This window comes from Bos mutus, chromosome 23 (assembly GCF_027580195.1).
Source record: "Bos mutus isolate GX-2022 chromosome 23, NWIPB_WYAK_1.1, whole genome shotgun sequence".
In the NCBI taxonomy this organism is placed as follows: Eukaryota; Metazoa; Chordata; class Mammalia; order Artiodactyla; family Bovidae; genus Bos; species Bos mutus.
This window is the reverse complement of record NC_091639.1, coordinates 34735113-34761227: the sequence shown is the minus strand read 5'-3', so window position 1 is coordinate 34761227 and position 26115 is coordinate 34735113. Positions and strand designations below refer to the sequence as shown.

At 45.4% G+C, this 26115-nt stretch overlaps 1 protein-coding gene across 1 annotated transcript; it reads right to left on the bottom strand.

The window, feature by feature from the left end:
- Window positions 1–8692: 8692 nt before the first annotated feature.
- Window positions 8693–24475, bottom strand: TREM1 (triggering receptor expressed on myeloid cells 1). Its single transcript, XM_005896440.2, has 4 exons — window positions 23708–24475; window positions 18657–18998; window positions 17205–17406; window positions 8693–9220 (listed from the first exon to the last, which is right to left on the bottom strand). Exons 1-4 carry the CDS (start codon window positions 23754–23756, stop codon window positions 9115–9117), a joined length of 699 nt encoding a protein of 232 aa, XP_005896502.2. The 5' UTR covers window positions 23757–24475; the 3' UTR covers window positions 8693–9114.
- Window positions 24476–26115: the final 1640 nt, after the last annotated feature.

The following is a 26115-nucleotide window of genomic DNA, read 5'->3' as shown; positions in this document are numbered from 1 at the left end:
AGTACTGGAGTGGGGTGCCATTGACTAACCACCTAGTCCATAATAATCTCCCCATCTCAAAATCCATAACTACATCTGAAAGAACTCCTCCTTTTTTTAATCATATAAGTATCATTCACAGGTTCCAGGGATTAGCACATGGAGATCTTTTGGGAGACCATTTTCCTACTTATTATTCTCCCTGTTCCTGCCTGTCTCAGCACTGCAGCCCCAGGCCACCGCTAATCTACTTTCTTCCTTTATAGATTTCTCTATTCTGGAAATTTCAGGAAAACAAAATTATACAATACGTGCTGCTTTGTGACTGGCTCCTTTAGCATAGTGTTTTTGAGATTCGTCCATGTTGTAGCAGTACTTTCTGCAATAAGTTGTATCGGTACTTCATTCCTTTAAATAGCTGAACAGCATTCCACTGTAGGGATATACATTTTGTTTATTCACTCACCAGTCAATGGACATTTTATCTATTGAAACTGACTAGATGGTCCTAAAATTTATATGGAGATTCAAAGGTCATAGAATAGCCAAAACAATCTTGAAAAACAAAGTTGAAGTACTTACATTATCTGATAGATATATTTGCTGTGAAGGTACAGTAAATAAGACAGTGTGAAATTAGTGTAAAGACAAATAGATCAATAGAATAAACTAGAGGATCCAGAAATAGGCCCACATACACAGTACATCAATTTTTGCTAACGGAGACAAAGTGGGGAGGGTCTGTATCGACTTTGTCCATGACTCTGTGACCTCACCACTGATCTCATGCGAGTGCTCAGCTGTGCCATGTTAACTGGACTCCTCGGCTCAGTTAGAGGCCTGGGCCTGCATTAAGACCCCCAGATCTCTAGCCCCCTGTGTCTACTCCCCTTGTGGGCCCACTCCATGCTGGTCCTGCCTCAGGCTGTCCTGGAGCTTGCCCACTTCTCCAGCCCCTGCAATGCCTCCAAGGGCTGCTCCCCACTCACCTCACTCGCCAGAGGGCCACAAGGGGCCCCTCTCGCAAGACGCCGGTGCAGAGAACTCCAGGCTGCTGCCGCCACCCCACCCTGCCCTGAGCACGTAGCATCTGGCCACACATCCTGGCTGATTCTGTGCTGTGTTCTGTCACCATCCTGCAGTGGACATGCTTCCATCCTCTCTAGATAGCCTGCGAGTCCGCCAAGGGCCAAGCAGCCTCTCACTTACTTCTGTGAGGCCGGCTTTGCTCAACCCTGCATCACTATTCTCGCAAGTGCCTTGTTCACATGAGGAGGGGACTGCAGAGCGGGTCTCAAGCCTCCTGCCTTTTTCCTTGCAGAGGCTGTGCAGCACAGCAGACCAGTGACTTGCCCACATTTCACAGACTTCACAGAGAGATGCCTGAGTTGGGCATTTGAACCCTGCCCTCCAACCCTGCACCCCCTCACCACAACTCTTTGCTCACCGCCGAGCAGCCCCCATGCACCCCAGTCTCCAGCGTAGCCTCATTATCTACCCAGATGGGCTGCACTTGCACTCGCGTTCAGCTAGCACAAGATGGCTTTGGAGTAGACTTGAGGGGAATAGGGCAAAAGGATTGAGGCACCACAATAGCACACAAACCCTTTCTTTGAGGAAGGAAAATTAAAATTCAGAAGTTTGATTCTCTAAGGGGAAAAAAATCTGCTTTAGTGAAATGGAAACACTTAATCAAACTGCCCGGTTATGGAAATACAGTGTACAGTCTGCTATAAAAAGTTGTAATGTGTATTAATAAGATGCTAAATTTATAACAAGAAACCGAAAGCTTTCTCAGCCAGTCAGTTTTGTTGAAACAGAAATAGAGAAAACCGTGCTGTCCAAGAAAGTTCCCCACAGCGATGTGTTCCATGCCTTCCCAGCCAACACAGTAGCCACTCCCACGTGTGGCTGTTCGGCTCTGACATGTGACACGTGTGACTGAGGAACTGACTCTTATTTTTCATTTAATTTTAATTCATTTAAATGCACACAGGCACATGTGATTAATGGCTAGAGTATTAGCACAGCTCTAAATGGTAGAGATGAACATTCACGAGATCCTGCCCCCCTTCCTCCTAAGGGACAGATTGCTTTGTTGTGTCCTGTTTGTGTCAAAACTGTAAAGCTAACAAAGTCAATGTATGAGAATATCTTCAAGCATGGTGTAAAAGACAATATTCAGGATATTACAGTGCTTCAGGTTGAGAAGGACATCTTGGATAAGATCCCAGAACCTAAGTCATAAGGGAGAAATGGGTGGGTTTAATTACATTATCAAAATGCTGGCTTCTTGAATATCACCGACACAACCTCTTGAAAAGAGAAAGATGAGTTTATTGTTCACAGAAGTCAAGGAGAACTCAGCCTCAGCAGGGCTGTGCGAGCATCTTACATAAGGCAAGGTCAGAATGCAGTGGGAAGTTCGGTTCAAGGCAAGTCTTTCAAAGAAAGGGTGGGATTAAGCCTGGGGAAGGATCACAGTACAGCAGCCCAGGATTGGTAGAAAGAGCAGCCCCTATCCCAGAAGACCTGCCCTTGGTTCCTAAAGTAATCATTTCTGATTTTATGATGTTCTGAAAACTCTCAACTTACAAGGAACAGCTTTTACTTATGTGGCTGCCAAGGAAGCTGAATTTTCCAGATGTCACTGTGCAATGAATGATCATGTCGGTATCCCAGGAACAGAAGAGACTGACGAGAAACAGTCATTTTTAAAACACACTGAAGTTTCCAAGAAAAGTACCACAAGTTTTTGAATTTATTTTCTGGGTCTATGTCTTGTTATGGCTTCAGGGTGATATATAGCACATAATAATATCCAAAATATTGTTTGGGGGAAATAGGGAGTTGCTATTATAACATGACTTTATGATAGATAAGAGAAAGTATTTGCCATAACATAACAAAGAGGGGATGTTTGTTTTCTACTCAGTTTATCTTTCATTGACAGCAAGGGGGGAAAAGTCTTTAAAATTTGAACTATTTTCATCTCAGTTTTGGCTGAGATTGTTTGGGCAGATGCTGTGGAATTGGCTTCCATTCCCACCTCCCTCTCTTGGGCCTCATGTAATGAAAGGTCTGCAAAATCACTTCTCAGGCTTTCTGGCAGCCATGGCTCCAGAGATCATTTGGGCTCCACCAATCAAAAGCATCTGTATGAAACTTAAATTTGGAACTGAGTTGAGTAGGAAGAAATGCATCCATTTTGCTGGTATAGAGTGTGGCTGACATGGGGTAAGTATGGGACCAGACACAATGCTGTAGCTTCCTGATTTGGAAAGTTTACTGATTCCTCAGAGTCCTGACTGTGGGACAAGCAGTGGCCCCTTAATCACCCCACCATGTATGTGGCTTTGACAGTCATTCCAAGAAACTCAGGACTATAAATTAAAAGATGCTTGCTCCTTGGAAGAAAAGCTAGCTTTGAAAAACCCAGATGATGCATTAAAAGGCAGAGACATCACTTTGCTGACAAAGGTCTGTATAGTCAAAGCTCTGGTTTTTCTAGTAGTCATGTGTGGATGTGAGACTTGGACCATATAGAAGGCTGAGTGCTAAAGAATTGATGCTTTCCAACTGTGGTGCTGGACAAGACTCTTGAGAGTCCTTTGGACAGCAAGGAGATCAAACCAGTCAATCCTAAAGGAAACCAACCCTGAATATTCATTGGAAGGACTGATGCTGACGCTGAAGCTCCAATACTTTGGCCATCTGATCTGAAAAGCCAACTCACTGGAAAAGGCCCTGTTGCTGGGAAAGATTGAGGGTAAGAGGAGAAGGGGGTGACAGAGGATAAGATGGTTGGATGGCCTCACTGACTCAATGAACATGAGTTTGACCAAACTCTAGGAGATAGTGAAGAACAGGGAAGCTTGGCGTGCTGCAGTTCATGGGGTAACAAAGAATCAGACATGACTTAGCAACAACAACTTAATATTCTATTTTTCAAGAGTGCATTTCTATTGTACTTAAAATAGATACATTGGATTTTGTTGTCTGCAACTGAACCTCGACTAATATAAGTTCAAAGGAAAGATCCCACATTGTGAGTGAGCTGGGAGACCAGTATAATACATGCAGAAAGCTATCCAAACCTTACCCACATCGAGGATATAAAGTTGTGGGGATTGTGAAGATTAGGACAGGATGTGGCGAGACAGTTTTGGTGTCCTATGACCCTAAGGGCAGAAGGGAGTGGATGCCTGCCCCTTACCTCAAGTCTAAGGAGAGGGGCTTCAAGGTCACAACTTGGAGAGCTTGTCAAGTGTCCCCTGGAGTTTGGAGGACACAGCAGACTGGTGTTTGACTCAAACTTGAGAACTACAACAGGCAAAGACCGCTGATGGCTCCCTGTCTCCATGGCAGAGTGAAGGAAAGATGACTGTAAAGGGATCCACCAGAGCTCCAGTTTGCTGGAAGCTCCAGTTTGCTGGAATGAGTAAAGTGGGTATGTTCCATTGACCAGATGTGAGCTTCACACATGTGAAACTTTCAGCAAAAGTTTAATAGGTCTGGTCCCAAATAGCTGCCTGGAGCTGGGGAGACCTCAGGGGAGGAAGGAAGTTAGAGGTCGATAGGTATAAGGGAGGAAAAATCATTTTCCTTCTACCCTTCTGAGTTCTTGGCTGCTGCTGCTGCTGCTGCTGCTAAGTCGCTTCAGTCGTGTCCGACTCTGTGCGACCCCACAGACAGCAGCCCACCAGGCTCCCCCGTCCCTGGGATTCTCCAGGCAAGAACACTGGAGTGGGTTGCCATTTCCTTCTCCAGTGCATGAAAGTGAAAAGTAAAAGTGAAGTCACTCAGTAATGTCCAACTCCTAGCGACCCCATGGACTGCAGCCTACCAGGCTCCTCCGCCCATGGGATTTTCCAGGCAAGAGTACTGGAGTGGGGTGCCATTGCCTTCTCCGGAGTTCTTGGCTGAGACCCCTATAATAAAAGAAGATTAAAGACTTTTCTGGTGATCCCGGGGTTAAGAATCTGCCTTCCTATACCCGGGACATGGGTTTCATCTCTGGTCCAGGAAGAGCCCACATGCCATGGGTCAACTAAGCCCACGTGCCACGACAAAGACCCAGAACAGCCAAAATAAAATAATAGTAAAAATAGATAAATAAAAATAACTAGCTTAGGTTTTTTTTAAAGAAGATTAATAAGAGAAAAACAAACAAGCTTTTAAACATGCATACCTCATGTAAAGGTGGGAGATGCCCAGGGTAAAATGAGGAACTCTACAAGGTGGTTTAGAACTCTGCCTTAAATACCATCTTCAGTTACAAACAAAAGAAAGACATGGGGAGTCTATGTGAACAGATCCAGCTGGTACTAACCTTTCTCTTCTCAACCCTAAATACCAGTGATGACCCTACACCTGGTTACATCACCACCATCCACCATAACTTTTACCTAGCACCTACCATGCTATAAACCCTGAGCCAAGAATTTACATCAGTCTGCTTTTATTTGTGTATTAATAATTATAGCTGTGCTGGGTCTTCATTGCTGTGCTTGGGCTTCTCTTTATTTGAGGCAAGTGAGGGCTACTCCCCAGTTGCAGCGCCTGGACTTCTTATTGCAGTGGCTTCTCTTATTGAAGAGCAATGGAGTCTGGGGCACACAGGCCTCAGTAGTTGGGCTACACAGGCTTAGTTGCCCTGAGGTAGGTGGAGTCCCCAACCAGGGATCGAATCCATATCTCCTGCACAGATAGGCAGATTCTTAACCACTGGACCACCAGGGACGTCCATCTGTCTGCTTTTAAACTCTTGGAACAACCTTCTGAAGTAGGTACCATTTACAAATGAATACTTCTGAGTAGGGACTCAAATGAGGAAAAAGAGGCTCAGGGAGGATAGAAGACTTCCTAAGGTCACATATTTAGAAAGTGGCAGAGATAGGACTTGAACACAGCTCTGTCTGCTTCTAGAGCCCTTACCTTCTTTCCACCCCCTCTCTGTGCCTTGCTAAGGGGACTTCCACTGTAATTTTGCCTCCATGTTGCTTCTTGGCCCTTTTGTTGTTAGTTTCCCTTTCCTCTATTAATGTTCCTCTATCTTAGTACCTGATTCCTTTAGAGGGGGACTGCCCTCTACATATCAGTAGATCAAGGAGACATCATTTGGTTGACTTCACATAGTTTTCTCAACCTCAAGGTGCAGGAGAAGAACCTCCAGCTTCTATTTCATCATCTAGTCCCTGCTGGGACAGGTTCAAGCAGGACAGTATGGATTCATGATCTTCCTTTCCTGCTTCTCCATCTCTAACACACAGGTGCCCTGATCCCACTTCAATCCCTCCCTAAGAAATGAGAGAAAACCCCTCTTCTTAGTAGGTACCTCCCCTTAGCCACCTACATCCCTCTCCCTGCCTCTCCTTACCTGAGACCCAGAGTAGCAGCATCAGTTGCCATGGCCACCCCCAGAGCCCTTCCTCCACTTCATCCCACTCCCTGGATCCACTGTGCATCGGTCACTTCAACATCTTTATCAGCCGCTTCAGCATCTTTTCCATTTACTGGAAGATGTTGCCTCACTTGGGTGTTTTCCATCTTCCCTGAGGAGGCTTGGTTGTCAGTTTGCAGTTGAGAAACCCTGAGGAAAATGTGACAAGACAGGGCAGCTCAGGAAAATGCAGAAGAAAGAGAAAAGAGAGGTCACTACCCTTGTGACATCTTCCTTCCTGCTTTCATCATGTCACAACCCAATGGGGCAACACTCAGCAGCTCCCCATTCTCCACCAGAGCAAGTCTAGACCCATCCATCTGATGTCCCACCTCTCTGCCACCAAGACTGCCTCCAGCCAAGACCTTCTTATCACTGGCCACTGACCACTACATCCCACAACCCCTCCTACCAATCTCCCCGCCTGCCTGACACTGCGTATCCAGCTTTGACTTGCCTTTTGAGGCCTGAGTCAAGCCTTCCTGATGCCCCACCTTCTTCCATCTTACTCCACACCGTGATTCCCAAGGATGGGCATGTATGTGGCTGAGTCACTCGGGAAGCTTGGTGAACATACACCTGTCTGGGCTTCACCCCAGTCACACTGATTTGATAAGTCCAGGGAGAGCCTAGGAACCTGCATTTTAACAAGCAAACCAGGTAATTCTGAAGCAAGTGGTCCAAATAGAGGATGAATCAGAGTTCATCCACATCCAAAAGTCCTGTATGAGTCAGGTAGCCCCTGAAGTGTTCCTCAGGTGCTCTGCCTGAATCTAAGGTATGTGCTTCCCTGAGCTCCAGTCCAGACGGGAGCATAGAAATCACAGTTTTAATGGAGTGACTCCAAGGATTGAAGTCCTGCTGTGTGCCAGATGTTTTACTCAGGTTGTCTCATTTAATTCTACCAGCTTTGGAATTGTGTAATAGATATTCATCGTCTTTCGGCTCTCCAGCACCCAATACTCTTTCCGTTTGGGGATATGCCCCAAGGTGTGGGTCTCATGGGGCACAGAACTCCACTTCCCCTTCTATTGAGCATGGAGAAAGATATTTCTCCTGCCCCTTCTCCCTGGCATCTATGGTACAGACATGTGACTTGACCTAAGTGGCCAAATGCATGATTCTCAGAGGGGTCAGTCCCCAGGTTGGTGAGGAAGTCCTCACAGGATGGCAGGGGGCTCAGGGAGGGGAGGACTGTATCTTAGCTCTCAGAGTACCTGTTTCAGAAAGGGAGGGGAAGGGCATCCTGATGGTAAGAATATGGATCGTGGGTGGTAGAGTATGTTTGCTCTTAGGGAATTTAAGACAACTTTGGCCTTGGCCATTCCTGAATGGGAATGGAAGGACTCATCATCTCTTCACCACTAGTGGGGTCCCTTCCCCTTTAGAGTCAGAAGAGTAGAAAATCCGAAAGTACTGATTTAAATCTGTTGGTGGGCTTGGATACCTATTTCATGGATGAGCTTGAGAGTGAAGGGGGAGCTGTAGGGGCAGAGAGAGAGGCAGAGGAAGGCAGGGGGTGGTGCCAGCAGGGCACGTGGGAGACAACCTCTAGGAGCCTAACTGGTGAGAGCTGGTCACCACCACCCCTGCCCCTCGTGTGATACAAGGAAGAGGCACTTAGATAGAGCGGGCTCCCTGTTGTTCTGGTCTATATGGCTTTGAGGCACTTGGTCTTCAGTAAAGGAGCTGTAGTTTTTGTCCCTTCCAGTAAGTGGTGATGCACTTCTCATGTGATCTCATTTCAGGCATGGATCTCTGCCTTTGTGGGGTTGTTCTGAGGATCCAGATGCATCCCAGCTGATGCCCACAATAAATGCACACCGTAGACAAATGATATTGCTTTACCAGTCCTAAGCCATGGATCCTATCTCATCCTCCCAGTATTGTCCCAGGATACACCCTTCTGGTGAGCTCAGTTCCCCTCTCCCAAATATGGAATTCTTACCATGACATCTCATCTTCTCTTTGCTCCATGGTTTTCAATAATCTTCAGGGAGTATTGGAAAAGGCCATAAATGAAGGGGAGAAACTGAAACATCTGATTCTAGAGGAGAGGACAGCCCTGGCAGCTGAGAGAACAAGATGCTTCTGTACTTGGAACTCTGTCCAGTTTAAGCCAAAATGTTGTAGTCCAGGGTGAGGACCAGGCAGAATTAGCAACCGTAGCCTCTGTGCCTCACGAATTCCACAGACCTTGACAGTGAAAAGCATCAGGCAGTGTCTTCATTTTTTAATATTTATTTATTTACTTATTTATTTATTTGGCTGTGCCGGGTCTTAGTTGCAGCACAAGGGATCCTTGACCTTCGTTGCAGCAAGCAGGATCTAGTTCCCTGACAGGGATGGAACCCAGGGGACCCCCTGCATTGGGAACTCGGACTTAGCCACTGGGCCACCAGGGAAGTCCCAGGAAGTGTCTGTATTTAATGCAAACCCTGAGCCGCCAGTGGAATGAGCAGGTGTGGGGCTGTATCTTCTCTTGTGAGGGGACAAAGCACATCCAAGATTATCAGTTAAATAAAGGGAGTTAGCAGGGCCAAGAAGGTGGGATCCTGAGCCTTAGAAGTCACCTGAGTTACAGATCAGCTCATATCACTGACCCCCGCCTCTTCCCCTTACACCCCTCTTCAGGCACAACTGCTGGGTGGACACGGGTGGAGGTTGGAGGTCATTCTTGTGGATTCCTGTGGCTAAGATGCAAATGACCTATGCGTGACAGCAAACAGACCGATGAAGACCAGGGTCTTACTCAGGAGTCCACATGCTGCAGGAATGATGATGCTGATCCCAGGAGCCCTGGGGGAGACAGAAGAGTGGGCGCTGCTATGAACATGGATGCTCCCACACACGTGTGTGTTTGTCACGGGCTTTCAAACCCCTTGGCTCATCTGCTCCCAATCCCTCCTTTCCCCATATTGACTGGCTCTGTCGTGTGCATCTAGTTTGTCCCATCACCTAAAACTACTGATTAGAAATATACTTAGTAGACAGCACAGAGTCCACGTTCAGAAGAGGCATCAGGGAGAAAGGACAGGCGGACAAGGCTCCCTCCTACCTTGATGCGGTAGAGAAAGCGAGGGCTCCCAGAGCAAGGAATCCTGGCTTCCATTCTCAGCATCAGGACCTATCCTGGGAGAGTCACCTCACCTCTCTGGCCTCATTTATAAACTGAGGTTCCAGTCCTCATCAAAATCCCATCATGAATTTTCATAGACCTCAGCAACATGATTCTAAAAGTCCTGGGTAAACATCAGTAGATACTATAAGAAAAGGACACGAATGAATGGAGGAACTTGGCTTGTATAGACTCAGCAGATGTGGAAATAGGTTGTGTGTGTGTTCAGTTGCTTCAGTTGTGTCTGACTCTTTGCAACACTATAGATTGTAGCCCTCCAGGCTCCTCTGTCCATGGGATTCTCCAGGCAAGAATCCTGGAGTGGGTTGCCATGCCCTCCTCCAGGGGATCTTCCTGACCCAGGAATCCAACCCATGTCTCTTATGTCTCCTGCATTGGGAGGTTCTTTACCACTACTGCCACCTGGGAAGCCCGTGAAAATAAGTTATAGCACAACCAATCCATAGAGATGAGACACCGGGTTGAAAAGAGAAACAGCAGAGAAACAAATAGAAGTCCAGATATAGATCTAAGGATAGCTAAGAGTTCGTATCTAAGGAAATCGGCAGCCCAAAAGGTAGGCAAGAACTGTCTAGTAAATAAACAGTCTTGTGACACCTGGATGGCAAAATGTAAGAAAAAGTCTTTGCTCCTATCATTTACAGCATAGAGCAAAATAACACCCCACCCCACCCCCCACCCCCACACCCCCGCTGATGGATTAAGATCAAAATAAAGTGAAAAAAATAGAGAAGGCACCAGGAAGTAGGATAAACACAATTAAGGAATAAAACAAAGCAATAATTTAAAAATCAACACGTTTGCCTATGCAAAACTTAAACCTGAATAAACAAGCCTGCAAAGGGAGAAATGATACAACAGCCATAGAAAAGCAGCACAGGTCCTTTTGTGCTAAAATCTACCCCCAGCCTGCGGCACTGTCTTGGACCTGCAGGAACTAGATGTCTGAGGCAGCCAAGTTCAGCCCTGGCTGCCCTGGCTGGGGCTGGAAGGCAATGCCTCTCTAGACCCTCAAGCTTGCAGCTATGCCCCCTGCAGTGCAAGCCTGTGCCCGGTTCCAGCCCTACCGCCCAGGGAGGTTCCAGCTCTGGGCTCCACAAACTGTAACCTCTCCAAGGGTCTCCTGCCAGTGCCCTGCCTTATCCCTTCCAAGCCCTGGAATGTTTTCTTGCACAGAGCTCCTAGAACATGTCCACTCTCAAGGGCAAGCACTGCATCCCTTTCTGAGGCTGTATGCAGGCGGCCAGACACCCCCATCCCACCCCACCCCAAGCCACTCCAGCCACAGTGCTGGGGAATTCCTGTGCCCCTCACCGGGTGCTGGGAGTACAAATGCTCTAGCTCCCCAACCCCCTCTCCATACAGACAACTCCTGTGATGCCCAGAAGCCCTTTTAGTCCCTGTGAGACTCACCTTGGTTATGGCACCCTTTGCTAGGTTTCCTTCCCTCCCAGTCCCACTCCCCAGGAATGGTTTTTCCTGGGATCCCTTCCTAAAACATTTGCACAAGATTTTCTCCACAGCCTGCCTCCGTGGAACCCTCCGAAGACAGGGTGACAGCGGCTTCCTCTGAGGTGCCACACCCTCCAGCCCCAGATAGGCGCCTCTGCTCCTCCATTTCCTGGACAAACTGCTCCCTCCACTAAATTCCCTCTTTTTCAAACAGCTCAGTGGCTTCTGCCTTCCCAACTGGACTCTGATACATAGACTGGTTTGTGTTAATTAAAACACATAAAGTCAATACATGAAGGAGGTATAGCCTTTAGTAAGAATATGGGCGAAAGTTTGCACTCTCTGTTTATACTCTGGAAAATTAGTGAAAAAAAAAAGAATAGCATTTATTGTAAAGATGTGTTTTATTTTAAATATTTTAATGATCTCCTATATGTACTGTACACTTAGGCACAACAGAAGGGGAAGAGGGCACTCTGCCTCTACCCTGTGGAGCTCAAAGTCCACAGTTAATAGATGAAAGCAAGTCCCAGCTCATGTCTGATACCATGCAGGGTCCTGTGGGGCTCCTGGGCACAAGGTTCTTGTATCCCCCATTTCTTTGATTTTAGGAAACAACCTTCATTCAGCCTCCATGGCTTTCCCTGAGCCCCAGGGGGCAGATTCAAGCAGTTGTTAATTAGGGAAGGGAGGAGAAGCTAAAAGCAAAGGAGGAAAGGAAAGATATAGCCATCTGAATGCACAGTTCCAAAGAATAGAGATAAGAAAGCCTTCTTCAGTGGTCAATGCAAATAAATAGAGGAAAACAATAGAATGGGAAAGACTAGAGATCTCTTCAAGAAAATTAGAGATACCAAGGGAACATTTCATGCGAAGATGGGCTCAATAAAGGACAGAAATGGAATGGACCTAACAGAAGCAGAAGATATTAAGAAGAGGTGGCAAGAATACACAGAAGAAGTATACAAAAAAGACCTTCCTAATATGACCAACCTAGATAGCATATTGAAAAGCAGAGACATTACTTTGCCAACAAAGGTCCATCTAGTCAAGGCTATGGTTTTTCCACTGGTCATGTATGGATGTGAGAGTTGGACTATGAAGAAAGCTGAGCACCAAAGAATTGATGCTTTTGAACTGTGGTGTTGGAGAAAACTCTTGAGAGTCCCTTGGACTGTAAGGAGATCCAACCAGTCCATTCTGAAGGAGATCAGCCCTGGGATTTCTTTGGAGGGAATGATGCTGAAGCTGAAACTCCAGTACTGTGGCCACCTCATGCAATGAGTTGACTCACTGGAAAAGACTCTGATGCTGGGAGGGATTGGGGGCAGGAGGAGAAGGGGACGACAGAGGATGAGATGGCTGGATGGCATCACTGACTCGATGGACGTGAGTCTGGGTGAACTGGGAGTTGGTGATGGACAGGGAGGCCTGGCATGCTGCGATTCATGGGGTTGCAAAGAGTCGGACACGACAGCGACTGAACTGAACTGAACTGAACTGAACCCAGATAACCATGATGGTGTGATGACTCACCTAGAGCCAGACATCTTGGAGTGTTGAATTCAAGTGGGCATGAGGAAGCATCACTATGAACAAAGCTAGTGTAACTGATGGAATTCCAGTTGAGCTATTGCAAATCCTAAAAGATCATCATCTGTGAAAGTGCTGAATTCAATATGCCAACAAATTTGGAAAACTCAGCAGTGACCATAGGACTGAAAAAGGTCAATTTTCATTCCAATCCCAAAGAAAGGCAATGCCAAAGAATGTTCAAACTATCACACAATTGCACTCATCTCACACGCTAGCAAAATAATGCTCAAAGTTTTCCAAGTGAGGCTTCAACAGTACATGAACCGAGAACTTCCAGATATTCAAGCTGGATTTAGAAAAGGCAGAGGAATAGAGATCAAATTGCCAACATCTGTTGGATCATAGAAAAGGCAAGAGAGTTCCAGGAAAACATCTACTTCTGCTTTATTGACTATGTTAAAGCCTTTGACTGTGTGGATCACAACAAACTGCGGAAAATTCTTCAAGAGATGAGAATACACTTTACCTGCCTCCTGAGAAATCTGTATGTAGGTCAAGAAGGAACAGTTAGAACCAGACATGAAACAACAGACTGGTTCCAAATTGAGAAAGAACTACATCAAGGCTGTCTATTGTCACTCTGCTTATTTAATTTCTATGCAGAGAACATCATGGGAAATGCCAGGCTGGATGAAGCACAAGCTGAAATCAAGATTGCCCAGAGAAGTATCTCCCAGTTCACCCAGACTCACGTCCATCGAGTCAGTGATGCCATCCAGCCATCTCATCCTCTGTCGTCCCCTTCTCCTCCTGCCCCCAATCCCTCCCAGCATCAGAGTCTTTTCCAATGAGTCAACTCTTCACATGAGGTGGCCACAGTACTGGAGTTTCAGCTTCAGCATCATTCCCTCCAAAGAAATCCCAGGGCTGATCTCCTTCAGAATGGACCAGTTGGATCTCCTTACAGTCCAAGGGACTCTCAAGAGTTTTCTCCAACACCACAGTTCAAAAGCATCAATTCTTCGGTGCTCAGCTTTCTTTACAGTGAGGATATGGAGATAACATCACCCATCACGTCATGGCAAATAGATGGGGAAACAATGGAAACAGTGACAGACTTAATTTTCTTGGGCTCCAAAATCACTGCAGATGGTGACTGCAGCCATGAAATTAAAAGACACTTACTCCTTGGAAGAAAAGCTGTGACCAACCTAGACAGCATATTAAAAAGCAGAGACATTACATTGCTAACAAAGATCTGTCTAGTCAAAGCTATGATTTTTCCAGCAGTCATGTATGGATGTGAGAGTTGGGCCATAAAGAAAGCTGAGCACCAAAGAGTCGATGCTTTTGAACTGTGATGTTGGAGAAGACTCTTGAGAGTCCCTTGTACTGCAAGGAGATCAAACTAGTTCATCCTAAAGGAAATCAGTCCTGAATATTCATTGGAAGGACTGATGTTGAAGCTGAAACTCCAATACTTTAGCCACCTGATGGGACGAACTGACTCACTGGAAAAGACCCTGATGCTGGCAAAGATTGAAGGCGGGAGGAGAAGTGAACATCAGAGGATGAGATGGTTGAATGGCATCACCAACTTGATGAACATGAGTTTGAGCAAGCTCTAGGAATGGGTTATGGACAGGAAAGCCTGGCATGCTGCAGTTATAGTGCTGCAAGGACTCAGACACAACTAAGCAACTGAACTGAGCTGGGGATGCAAGACCAGGGAGAAAAAGTCAAGAGCAGCCTCCGGGCAAGGTTCTGTTTTCCCATCAATTGTTGTTGTCGTTCAGTCACTCAGTTGTGTCTGACTTTTTGCAACCCCATGGACTGCAGCATGCCAGGCTTCCCTGTCTTTCACTATCTCCCAGAGTTTGCTCAGACTGATGTCCATTGAGTCAACGATGCCACCCAAACATCTCATTCTCTGTCATCACTTCCTCCTGTCCTCAATCTTTCCCAGAATCATGGTCTTTTCCAATGAGTCAGCTCTTTGTATCAGGTGGCCAAAGCATTGGAGCTTCAGCTTCAGCATCAGTCCTTCCAATGAATACTCAGGGTTGGTTTCTTATAGGATGAACTGGTTTGATCTCCTTGCAGTCCAAGGGACTTTCAAGAGTCTTCTCCAACACCACAGTTCAAAAGCATCAATTCTTTGGTGCTCAGCTTTCTTTATGGTTCAACTCTCACATCTATACATGACTGCTGGAAAAACCATAGCTTTGACTATACAGACCTTTGTCAGCAAAGTGATGTCTCTGCTTTTTAATGTGCTGTCTAGGTGGGTCATAGCTTTTCTTCCAAGGAGCAAGCGTCTTTTAATTTTGTGACTGCAGTCACTATCTGCAGTGATTTTGGATCCCAAGAAAATAAAATATGCCATTGTTTTCACTTTTTCCCCATCTATTTGTCATTTCAAGTGATGGGACTGGAAGCCATGATCTTAGTTTTTTGAGTGTTAAGTTTTAAGCCAGCTTTTTCACGCTCCTCTTTACCCCTATCAAGAGGCTCTTTACTTTCTCTTTCTGCCATTAGAGTGATATCATCTGCATATCTGATGTTGTTGATATTTCTCCTGGCAGTCTTGATTCCAGCTTGTGATTCCTCATCAGTGGATAGAGACAATATCTTTGAGCTGTTTTGCAGATACTGAAACCCCCTCCAGGTGGTAGAAGTTAATGAAGATTAATGATGGTCTGCCACCCACAAGCATGTAGACCCTAGACCAGTTGGACCTGAAGGATGAGGATGCTGTCTCCTACTTATGTCATCACCAGCCCATCAGAAGAATGTTCACAAGCTGATCACACCCTCTCTGAACAATTACTGCGAAACTTGTCACTATCTTCCCCAAGTTGCAACACATAGTTTTGAGAACATTAGCCCACAGTGGCCCCCTTTGCTTAGCAAAACAACAAAGCTACTCCTTTCTACTTCACCCAAAACCATCTTTGAGATTTGATTTGGCACCAGCATACCTAGAATACGAGCTTTCAGCATCACATCTATTTTGACAGATATATTGTTTAGATACCAGAGCCCTGCAGTGACGCTGCTTCTCTTCTGCATTGTGGATCTCACTGCAAATTGTTTCCAACCTTTGGAAAACAAATTGGCAATATGTGTAGAGGAAAATGGCTTTCCAGGTAGCTCTGTGATAAAGAATCCACCTGCCAATGCAGGAGATGCGGGTTCAATCTCTGGGTCAGGAAGACTCCCTGGAAGAGGAAATGGTAACCCACTATAGTATTCTTGCCTGGAGAATTCCACGGACAAAGGAGCCTGGCAGGCTACAGTCCATGTGGTCACAAAGAGCTGGACACGACTGAGCATACAAGGACACATACAGGACAGTATAAATGTTCGGCTTCTTTTAAGAGAGTTTCTTTTGAGTGAACAATTTAAAAGAAGAAAAGGACATCTACAAATATATGTTCATCTCAGAGTTATCAATACTACAAAAAATGAAAATAATCTCAACGTCTAAAAACAGGCAAAGGATTATGTGAGCAGTGGCTTTCTACTGATAGAAAAGTATGCTGAAATTCTGACAACAAAGACTAAGGAGCAACACTGAAGAATAGTTTTAGCCAAAAGAAAAATAGTGAAAATGTGTATAATTAGAATTAACACCACATTAAAATATATCCAAGCATGAATAAAAACTAGAAGAGAAGATGGACAAAAAAAGACACATTAGATTGGTAGGAATGCGGAAGAATATTTCTTTCTCTGCTAAGTCAACATTTAGTGATAAACACAGTCTTAGATAAATCAACATTTAATAATAAACTGTATAAAAGGGTGTGCATGAAAAGGTCATGATTCTTAGCTTTGCCTGCACATTTTAAGAGGCCTGAAGATCTTATAAAAATTACTGAGACCAGCCCCACCTCCAGAAATTCTAATTCTTTTGGTCTACAGAGGTCACGTGCATCAGCATTGAAAACCAACCAGGGACTTCCCCAGTCCAGTGATCAAGACTCTGCCTTGCAGTGGAGGGGACGCCAGTTCCATCCCTGTTTAGGAAACTGAAATCCCACATGCTGCAGGGTGCATTCAAAAAAAAGTTTTAATAAATAAATAAAACAAGCCAAATAAAAGCTAACACTCCAGGATACCCTAACACACCTCAGTTGCTCAGAGCTGTTGGGCTAGATTATGGCTTCCAGCTCTGATTTTTTTCTACCCTCCCCTACCCCTCCAACCCCAACCATAGAAACAAGGAAACTGAAGCCAGAGAAGGCTCCTGAGTGGCCTGAAGTTACACTTTCAGTCGATCTAGCTGGCATTAGAATCCAGGGTCTCTTTTCCCACTACACTTAGGGGTTTGCTGAGCCCTTGGAATTCAGCACAGACACCATTTTCCTCTCCTTACCCCTCTGACAGGCAAGAAGCAAACACAGAGGGAAACGGTGGGGAGAATGGCAGCCGCATCATTGCCTCCAAGAGCCCCCTCCTCAAGCCCCCTCCTCTCTCCAGCACCAGCACTCTCCTTCCTCCCCTGGGAAGATCCACCCGACAGAGACGACTCAAACCCACCCTGCCCTCTACACTCCCCCATCCCTCACTCCCCACACCCTCTAAGCACATGGACTGGGAATCAAAGGACTTGGTGTCCGATCCAAGGGCCCAGAGACCTGGAAACCATACCTGTTGACGTGTGTCACATTTGTGGGAGTGACTGTGAAGCCAGGAGAGGAGAGCCTATCAGCTGATGTGGGGATGGGTTGGGTCACGGGCTTGGGCCTGGGCCTGGGCCTGGGACGGAGCTTGGTGGTGACGGGAAGTGGGGTGGGATTCTGAACAGAGACCTGGCAAGGATACTCATCTGAGGCAGGGGTTCCCAAAGAATCTGCAAGAAAGCACATTGGATGGTTGGACAGATGATGGATAGATGGAAGGATGAGTGGTACAGTAAATGGAACTTCGGAGGGAAATGAATGGCCACTCATGAACCAAGGTTTCCTTTTGCTTTTTATTTTAATAAAGAAATAGTGTGGCATTGCTTGGGTCAGAGATGGGGAAAAGGAAAGAAGGAAGGAAAGAAGGAAGGAAAGAAGGAGGGAGATAAGGAAGCAGGAAGGTATTTCCAGGCTATTCATGTTATTGGAAATGCACTTGCCTGCTATTGTTCACCAATCCATATGTGCCCTTCTTCAAGAATAATTCCCTGATTATCTTATACCATTCTCTCTGCCTTGCACTCACTTGTACCTGTGGCTTATTGCTTTGCAAGTTATCTTTCATTAATACACTGCAGATGTGTCTTGTCTTCCTTAGATATGGGCTCCACAGGGGCTAGGAACTTGAATCTGCCCCCGTTCTAATTTGCTTTCCTTAATTCATCCAGTCAACATCTGTGGAGGCCCTACTATATGCCAGGCACTTCATCAGTTGCTAGAGATATAGAGTCGAATAAGGCAGATGATTTCCTCAAGGTTCTCAAAGATGAATAGGGGAGACAGTTAAGGGAACTGGCCACTACTTCATCCAGTGAGACTGAGCTGTCTATGAAGAGGGTACCAAGTGAGCCCTGGTGCTTTGCTACTCAAAACAGAAGCCATGGACCAGCAGCGCCAGCACTGTCTGTGAAGAGGCTGGAAATGCAGAGTCTAGGTCCCATCCTAGACGTATTACATTTAAAATAAGACCCCCAGCTGGTTGGTGCCCACTTAAGGTCTGAGGAGGACTGCTTTGGAAGCACACAGGAGGGACCTCAGATGCATCCTTAGGAAGGGAGGGTGACTCACAGAGGCTTCCCAAGGAAATGACTTCTACATGCAGACCTGAAGCATGAGACTAAATTGTCCCAAGTCCATCATTCACCTTTCCCCATATCCCACTTCCTACAATAGCACAGCATGTTAGGTTCTGCTTCCAAAGAGGAATCCCATACAAAGAATGAGATGCAATCCCTTCTTACCATTGGGCCAAATGTCTCTCAAGGACCTCAAATGAGAAACAAGGAGCTTCTAGAAACAAGGAGCAAGATCATAAGCTTCTAGAAATCCTGAGCCACAGCCCTACTGGTGCTCCCACCACTGTCCCAGCCGACCTGATATGGCTCTCCCACACTATACCACCCACCCCCAGGTCACTCACTCTTGGTCACCACCAGGCGGACAGGGTGGAACAGGATGATGGGATCGCTGGGTCCCAAGATCACACATCGGTACAGTCCTGAGTCCTCCACTTGAAGGTTGGCCATTTGGATTTGCAGCATGCCTTCACTGGGGATGTCTTCTAGGAAGTACTTCCCCACCCGGACTTGACTGGACCCCTCTGTGATTGCCAGTGTCTGGACCTCCCCGTTATCTTTCAGCCTCTGCCAAGCCTTCTGGCTGTTGGAATATATGTTGGTATTGGTAGGACAGCTCACTTTCAAGGTCTGCCCCTCTGCTAGAGTACACTTCTCCTCGAATACTTCAGCGGCAGCTTGGATTTCTGTAAGCAGAGAATTTGAGTTAGGCTTTGTGAGGAATAGCTTCCTTCTCTTTGGGAAAAAAAAAGAAAGAGAGAGGAGCCACATTTCTTTCTTGTTAAATCACCTAATTTTCAGACAAGATCCTCAAGGTCTCCAGAGAAGATGCAGCTTTCCCTGCAAGTTAGCATTAGACCCCAGATCTTATCACTGCAAGTAGCTTTGGGGGATGGGGGTTCGTTTGGTTTGTTTGTTTGATTTTGACCACAAAAGTTAGACTGTGTATGATTTGTGCAAATCAACTTTCATAAATGACTGTTTTTGGGAGGAAGAAACTGTCTGAATAGAGACAGAGCGTGGGACACATGCTAAGACCATGAGTGACAAGGGCATGACGGGAGGGAAAGATTATAGAGAAGGATGTACAGGGTGCAGAATGAGACTGCTGAATCCTAACCACTAGACCACCAGGGACACGGTGCAAAGTGGATGTGAAGAAATGTTACTTTCAGAAAGTGACTCCACTGAACAGCTAGAGGAACTTCATCTAAGAAGGAGAGAGACCAGTTCAAGAGACTATTGGAAAAATGGCGAGGAAGCCGTCTCAAGGACATGGTGGACATTGATGTCTGGTGGTGTGGTCTTCATCTCTCCCTTCCTTGGGTAGCAGATCACCTCTTTCTCAGGCTGCTCATCTTTCTCATCCTATGTACCTTTACTGATGGGGCTGCCCATATTCTCCAGGATGGACATAGAGACACAGGCTTAGCCAAAGAATCTCACCACACTGGCCATGCTGATTGGCCTAGAAATGGGCACATGACTAAGGTTGGGCCAATCAGAATCCTCTCTGAGACTGCTGCTCTTTCTTACTGTGTTGATTGGTCTATAGGATGTTGCTTGCATCCAAAAGAGTTCTAAATATTACAGAATGTCAAGGAGTCACAGCAGTGGTCCTCCAGTGGGGACAATTTTCCCTCTGGGGACATTGGGCAATGACTGCAGATATTTTTGGTTGTTATGATTGGGAGTTATGCTGTGCTGTGCTTAGTCACTCAGTCATGTCCAACTCTTTGAAACCCCATGGACTGTAGCCCACCAGGCTCCTCTGTCCATGGGATTCTCCAGGCAAGAATACTAGAGTGAGTTGCCATTCCCTTCTCCAGGGGATCTTCCCAACCCAAGGATAAAACCCAAGTCTCCCACATTGCAGGTGGATTCTTTACTGTTTGAGCCACCAGAGAAGCCCAAGAATACAGGAGTAGGTAGCCTATCCCTTCTCCAGGGAATCTTCCCAACCCAGGAATAGAACTGGGGTCTCCTGCATTGCAGGTGGATTCTTTACCAGCTGAGCTACCAGGGAAGCCCCATCACTGGGAGCAAGGAGGTGCTCTAGAATCTAATGGGCAGAAGCCAGAGATGTTGTTAAACATCCTTCAGTGCACAGGCTGGCCCCCATGAGAAAAAATTAACCCACCCATAATGTCAATAGTGCTAAGGCTGAGAACCCTTGGATTACAGGGACAAAAGTTTCAATCACACTCTTGAATGTTGAACTTAGAATTGGCATGAATTTCTGGTCTGGTCCAAGGGATCCTTGCTGATGGGAGGGCCAAGTAGAGTTGAAGTAAGAAGATCCAGGTCTGTGTTTTCCACTGGACACAGCAGGGCTCCCTTTACTGAGGGACTACAGTTTATCCATCCAGGCCTGAGATACCTTCCTTCATGGAAAACCAAATAATGGGCTGGATAGTGGTAGGTCAATCCACCTACCATTAGTAAGGTCAGGCTACCACTACCTACAATTATCGCTGCTTTTATTAATCTAAATGTTAGTGTCCCCCTAAAATTCATATTTTGAAATCTTAAACTTCAAGGTGGAGATAGTTAGGTCATAAGGGCTCTGCCCTCAGGAATAGGATTAGTGCCTTTAGTAATGAGGCTCCAGGGAGCTCCCTTGCCCCTTCCCCCACGTGAGGATACAGTGGGAAATTGGTAGTCAGTCTGCAACTCAGAAGAGGACCTTCCCCAGAACCCAAGCATACTGGTACCATGACCTTGAATTTCCAGCCTCCAGAACTGGGAGAAGTAAATTTCTGTTGTTTATAAGCCACCCAGTCTGTGGTATTTTGTTATAACTGCCCGGATGGGTCAAGACAGTAGGAGTCACAGGAGACAGATTGCTCACAAACCTGCCAGGTGCCTTTGAAAGCAGATAGTAAGAAACTAACGCAGAAGTGAAGTCTGTACATCACTTTTCGCGCCATTTCAAGAAAGGACTTCTTTATATTATTAATGTAAAAAAGAATAACAAATACCTTTTACTGCCAAGTGTTTAAGACACTGTCTCATTTAATCTTTATAACATGTCAGTTGACACTGCTATTTTTCCTAGTTTGAAGACAAGGTAAGTGGAAGACAGAAAGTGTATTTAATAACCCAGAACTTATTATGTGATTTGGGCTCCCCAGGTGGCCTAGTGGTAAAGAATCTGCTTGTCAATGCAAGAGACACGAGTTTGATCCCTGGATTGGGAAGCTCCCCTGGAGTGGGAATGGCAGCCCATTCCAGTATTCTTACCTGGAGAATCCCATGGACACAGGAGCTTGGCGGGCTACAGCGCACGGGGTTGCAAAGCATCAGATACGACTGAGCACACACACACATTGTGTAATTTGCCCAAGGTCCCATAGGAGAAATGTGTGAAGTCAGGATTCAGACCCTCATAGTCAGACTCTAGAAAGCGTCCGACTCTTGGTGACCCTAGTCTCGAAACTAAGAATAATAGTAGTATCAACTTATAAGTTATAAAGATGAAATGAGAGTGTCTTAAACACTCAGCAGTAACTGTGACCCCATGGACTGGAGCCTGCCAGGCTCCTCCATCTATGGGAATTTTCCAGGCAAGAATACTGGTATGGGCTGCTGTTCCCTTCTCCAGGGCATCTTCCCGACCCATGGATTGAACCTGGGTCCCCGGCGCTGCAGGCAGACTCTTTACCGTCGGAGCCACCAGGGAAGACTCTAGAATCAGCTCTAAACCTCTGAGCTAGATTGCCCAAAGCAGCTGTCTGGTTGGGATTAGAGCCAACCCCAACCCAAGTGAGAATAGCTGACTAACAATTCTATTCCCCAGGATACAGGGTCTAGAAGGAGCTTTTATGTTACATCCTAATCTACCCTGATGGGACCCAGTGGAAAAAAACCACTGGTTTCCTCTCAGTCTTCAACCTTCCATCTTCTCCCATTCTCCTTTGGAAAAACATGAATAAGACACAAGGAGGGATTTCCCTGGTGGTCCAGTGGGGTTGGGAATCGTCTGCCAATGCAGGGACACAGGTTCCATCCCTGTTTCAGGGAGATACCACATGCCAAGGGGCAACTAAGCCTAGGCACCGCAACTACTGAACCTGTGCTCCAGAACCCGTGAGCTGCAACGAGAGGCCACCGCAATGAGAAGCCGATGCACTGCAACTAGAGAGGAGCCGCCACTCACCCCAACTAGAGAAAGCCCATGCCCCACCATGAGGACCCAGTGCAGGCAAATCAATGAATAAAACTAAAAATAAATCAATAAATAAACAGTCTCCACTGCAAAATGAAAACAGGTTTAAAAAAAAAAGAAAAAAGGAAAAGACACAAGGAAATGCGGTGGTCCATGGAAACCACACTCCCATGTACCCCATCCAGATCATTACCCCAGCTCCAAGGAATCCCAGAGTAACCCTGGTGTGCAGGCTCTACGAGGTGATTATCCAGGACTTGCTCAAGGCAGTGGGTCCCTGGAAAACATCCTCTCCCTGGAATCCTTTCTGTCTTTCCAAAGCAAACCTTTCTTTTAACTCCTTGTTGATATGTTCCCCTTCTCTGCTTATTTTCTCAATGTATTCATGAGGACTGGGAGCAGGAACAACAAAAGCTCCAAGTGCTTCCACTTTTAGTGAAGGTTGAGCTGGGCAGGAAGAGGAGCGAAGGGTCCCGGCAACACTGCGGAGCCCGAGCAGCAGAGCCTCAGGGCCCTGGGATCATGGCCTCTGTTTAAACAGGCACTTTTCTCCGTGCACTTCTGTGTCTTCAGCAATAGCAGGTTTCCTGGCCCAAGCTTGGCCACTGGGGGATATATATTGAATGGACTATGTCTTTGGGGTTTAGGCTTCCCTGGTGGCTCAGTTGGTAAAAAGTCTGCCTTCAATGTGAGAGACCCAGGTTCGATCCCTGGGTGGGGAAGATCCCCTGGAGAAGGAAATGGCAACCCATTCCAGTATTCTTGCCTGGAGAATTCCATGGATAGACATGGGGTCACAAAGAGTTGGACACAACTGAGTGACCAACACTTCTTTCAACATCCAAAGCACCGTGATGGAATATAAAGGGGAAAAAATGTCAAACTCAAAAACAAAATTCCTTTAGATCATGTCAAGGTGAGGTTTTTCTCTACCATTAGTTTCCCACTCAGGGTTTTGCATGTCCCTGACAACATCAAAAGGCCCAGGCATCTTGCTTCCCTAACCCACCCCCTTTAGTTCTGTTCTCAGGCCCTGTGTGTTCTCCTGATTCTTTTAAGTTTGGGTGGAGAAACCCAGTGTGGCATATCTACTGGATGGTTCTGTCTTGGGTGGCCACATCCCCTGGAGCTTCAGAGGAAAAGGGAGACCTTTCTTGTGGAAGGCTTGGCCCCAACCCCAGGTCCTGGGCAAAGAGCTCACCTGCTCACGCCTCCTCCGCATCTTACCTGCGATGAAGAGCATCCAGAGCAGCCCCCAGAGCCTGGCCTTCCTCATCCTTCATGTGCACTGACTCCAACTGTTCTGTGGCTCCTGGCACAGCTACAGAGGGACACTCTACCCCAGAGGCTCCAGAAAGTTGCACAACAGGATGTTATGCCATCGCTGAGAGGTGCTGAGTCTGATGCTGCGTTTCATCACTGGTTATCTTGGCTCCAGACGTCAAGGACAACATAAGGATCCAAGACTGGGCTCATTCATAAACCAGAAAAGATGCAGGATGATATAGTACAAGACATTAAAAAAAGAAGAAAGAAATCCAAAAGGTTCCTTACTAGATAGAAGCAATGAAAGGCAGATTTGACAATGTGAAAAGTCAATAACAGAAAAGATTCACTTCAGAAATAATCCCAAATGTAAAATGAATAGAACACATTAAAGAGCTCAGAAATATACTAGAGGACAAAGCATAGAAATCCAATCTAAACATCATCTACAAATAAGAAATGTCCTTGAAGATTAACATGGGACAGTGGATCACAAACAAGATTAAAAGTGTATTTTAAGTAAAAACACTTTCCAAGATACAAGTACCCTAATGTTCAGAGCAGCGCAATTACAATGCCCAAAATATGGAAATAACCTAAATGTTCACGAACAGATGAATGGATAAAGAAGATGTGGTATATATGCAAATATATAGGAATACTATTCAGCCATAATAAAGAATGAAATAATGCTATTTGCAGCAACTGGAATGGGCCTAGAGATTATCATACTAACTGAAGTAGTCAGACAAAGACAAATACCATATGATCTCACTTATATGTGAAATCTAAAATATGATACAAATGAACTTATTTACAAAACAAAAAATAGACTTGCAGACATAGAAAACAAACTTACAGTTACCAAAGGGGAAAATAGGGGAGGGAGGGATAAATTAGGAGTTTGGGATTAGTAGATACAAACTACTATATATAAAATAAATTTTTTAAGAGAAGGTCTTACTGTATAGTATAGGGAACTACATTCAATATTTTGCAATAAACTTTAACAGAAAAGAATCTGAAAATATATATACACATATCTGAAAAATTATATATACACTGGATCATGGATCACTTCACTGTATACAAGAAACTAACACAGCATTGTAAATCAACTACACTTCCATAAAAATTAGAAACAAAAAGACCTACTCTCGAGATCTGAAAGATATCTGAAATTGGAAGTTGAGAGAATTTTTAACATTGGCAAGGAAAAATGCATGAAGAAAAAATCAAGACTGGACAGTTTCCAGGTGAGAAATTTCAAATTTAAATAAAAGCTCCTGCTGCTAAACAAACAGGAAAAGACAACTTGATTCCTTCAAAAGGATTGAACTGAGTGGGACTCGAATTTCTTCCACCGAGTAACAAATACTGAGACACAGTGGGATGATGTGTAAAGAAAATCTGCCTCTAGAATTGTATACAAAAGTTGATTGCTATTCAAGTATGAAAGCAGCAAAAAAGTACTATCATGTCTGCAAATTAAAAAAAAAAAAAACAACCCTCTAAGGTTAACTTTAACATTTTAAATTAAATCTGTTGAATGCAGCAACTTCTAAGACATCAACAATTATGAAGAAATTTAAATCCTACTATTACACCCTGCAGAGATCATTGTAGGTAAGATTTTACTAAAATTTTGTTCTCTTCTTGGTTCTATAAATGATATCAGAAACCAGGCTTGCAACTGCACTCGGATTGAAATCTGCCAGAAGCACTATTGTCGTATTTGTCTGGCCCACAGGGAGGGGAAGGAGAAAAAGAGGTTTTGAAATTTTCTGACTCAGTGAGGCGTCTATTTGATTTTTCCAAGGATGAGTCAGATTTGCACAGTTAATTTAACAGATCCCTCTCCTTACAAGATATGTCTTCCAGACCTAAATGAATACTACAACACATGCCAATTTTTTGTGTCTTTGCCTACTTTCAGGGTTCAGGGTCAGTGTTCAGGGTCATATCCCTGGAAGATTAAGAGAAACCTTTTTTTTTCCACTAGTTTTTGCTTCATGTCCTTTGAAGTTCTGTTATTAGCTGTATATTCTTACAAGATCATTAAGTCTTCCAGGTTGATTGATGCTTTTATCATATAGAATGCCTCTCTTTGTCTCTAGCTCTTTTCTTTGCTCTGCAGTCTAATCAGACATTGATATAGCCAGGCTCCTCTGTCTATGGAATTCTCTGGGCAAGAATACTGGAATAGGTAGCCGTTCCCTTTTCCTGGGGAGCTTCCCAACCCAGGGATCAAACCCAGGTCTCCTCCAGTGCAGGCAGATTCTTTACTGCCTGAGCCACCAGGGAAGCCCTGTTAATGTGGCCACTTCTGCTTTTTAAAAAATTAATGTTTCTATATCTTGTTCCATCCT

Bases quoted from the DNA above. Each gene is read 5' to 3' on its own strand.
- TREM1 (XM_005896440.2), bottom strand. From the start codon at position 23,756: ATGAGGAAGGCCAGGCTCTGGGGGCTGCTCTGGATGCTCTTCATCGCA. The intron at 18,999-23,707 runs GTAAGATGCGGA...CTCTGCTTACAG, and splicing joins CTGGATGCTCTTCATCGCAG to AAATCCAAGCTGCCGCTGAA. The intron at 9,221-17,204 runs GTATGGTTTCCA...TGTCTCCCCCAG, and splicing joins AATGTGACACACGTCAACAG to GGCTCCTGGGATCAGCATCA.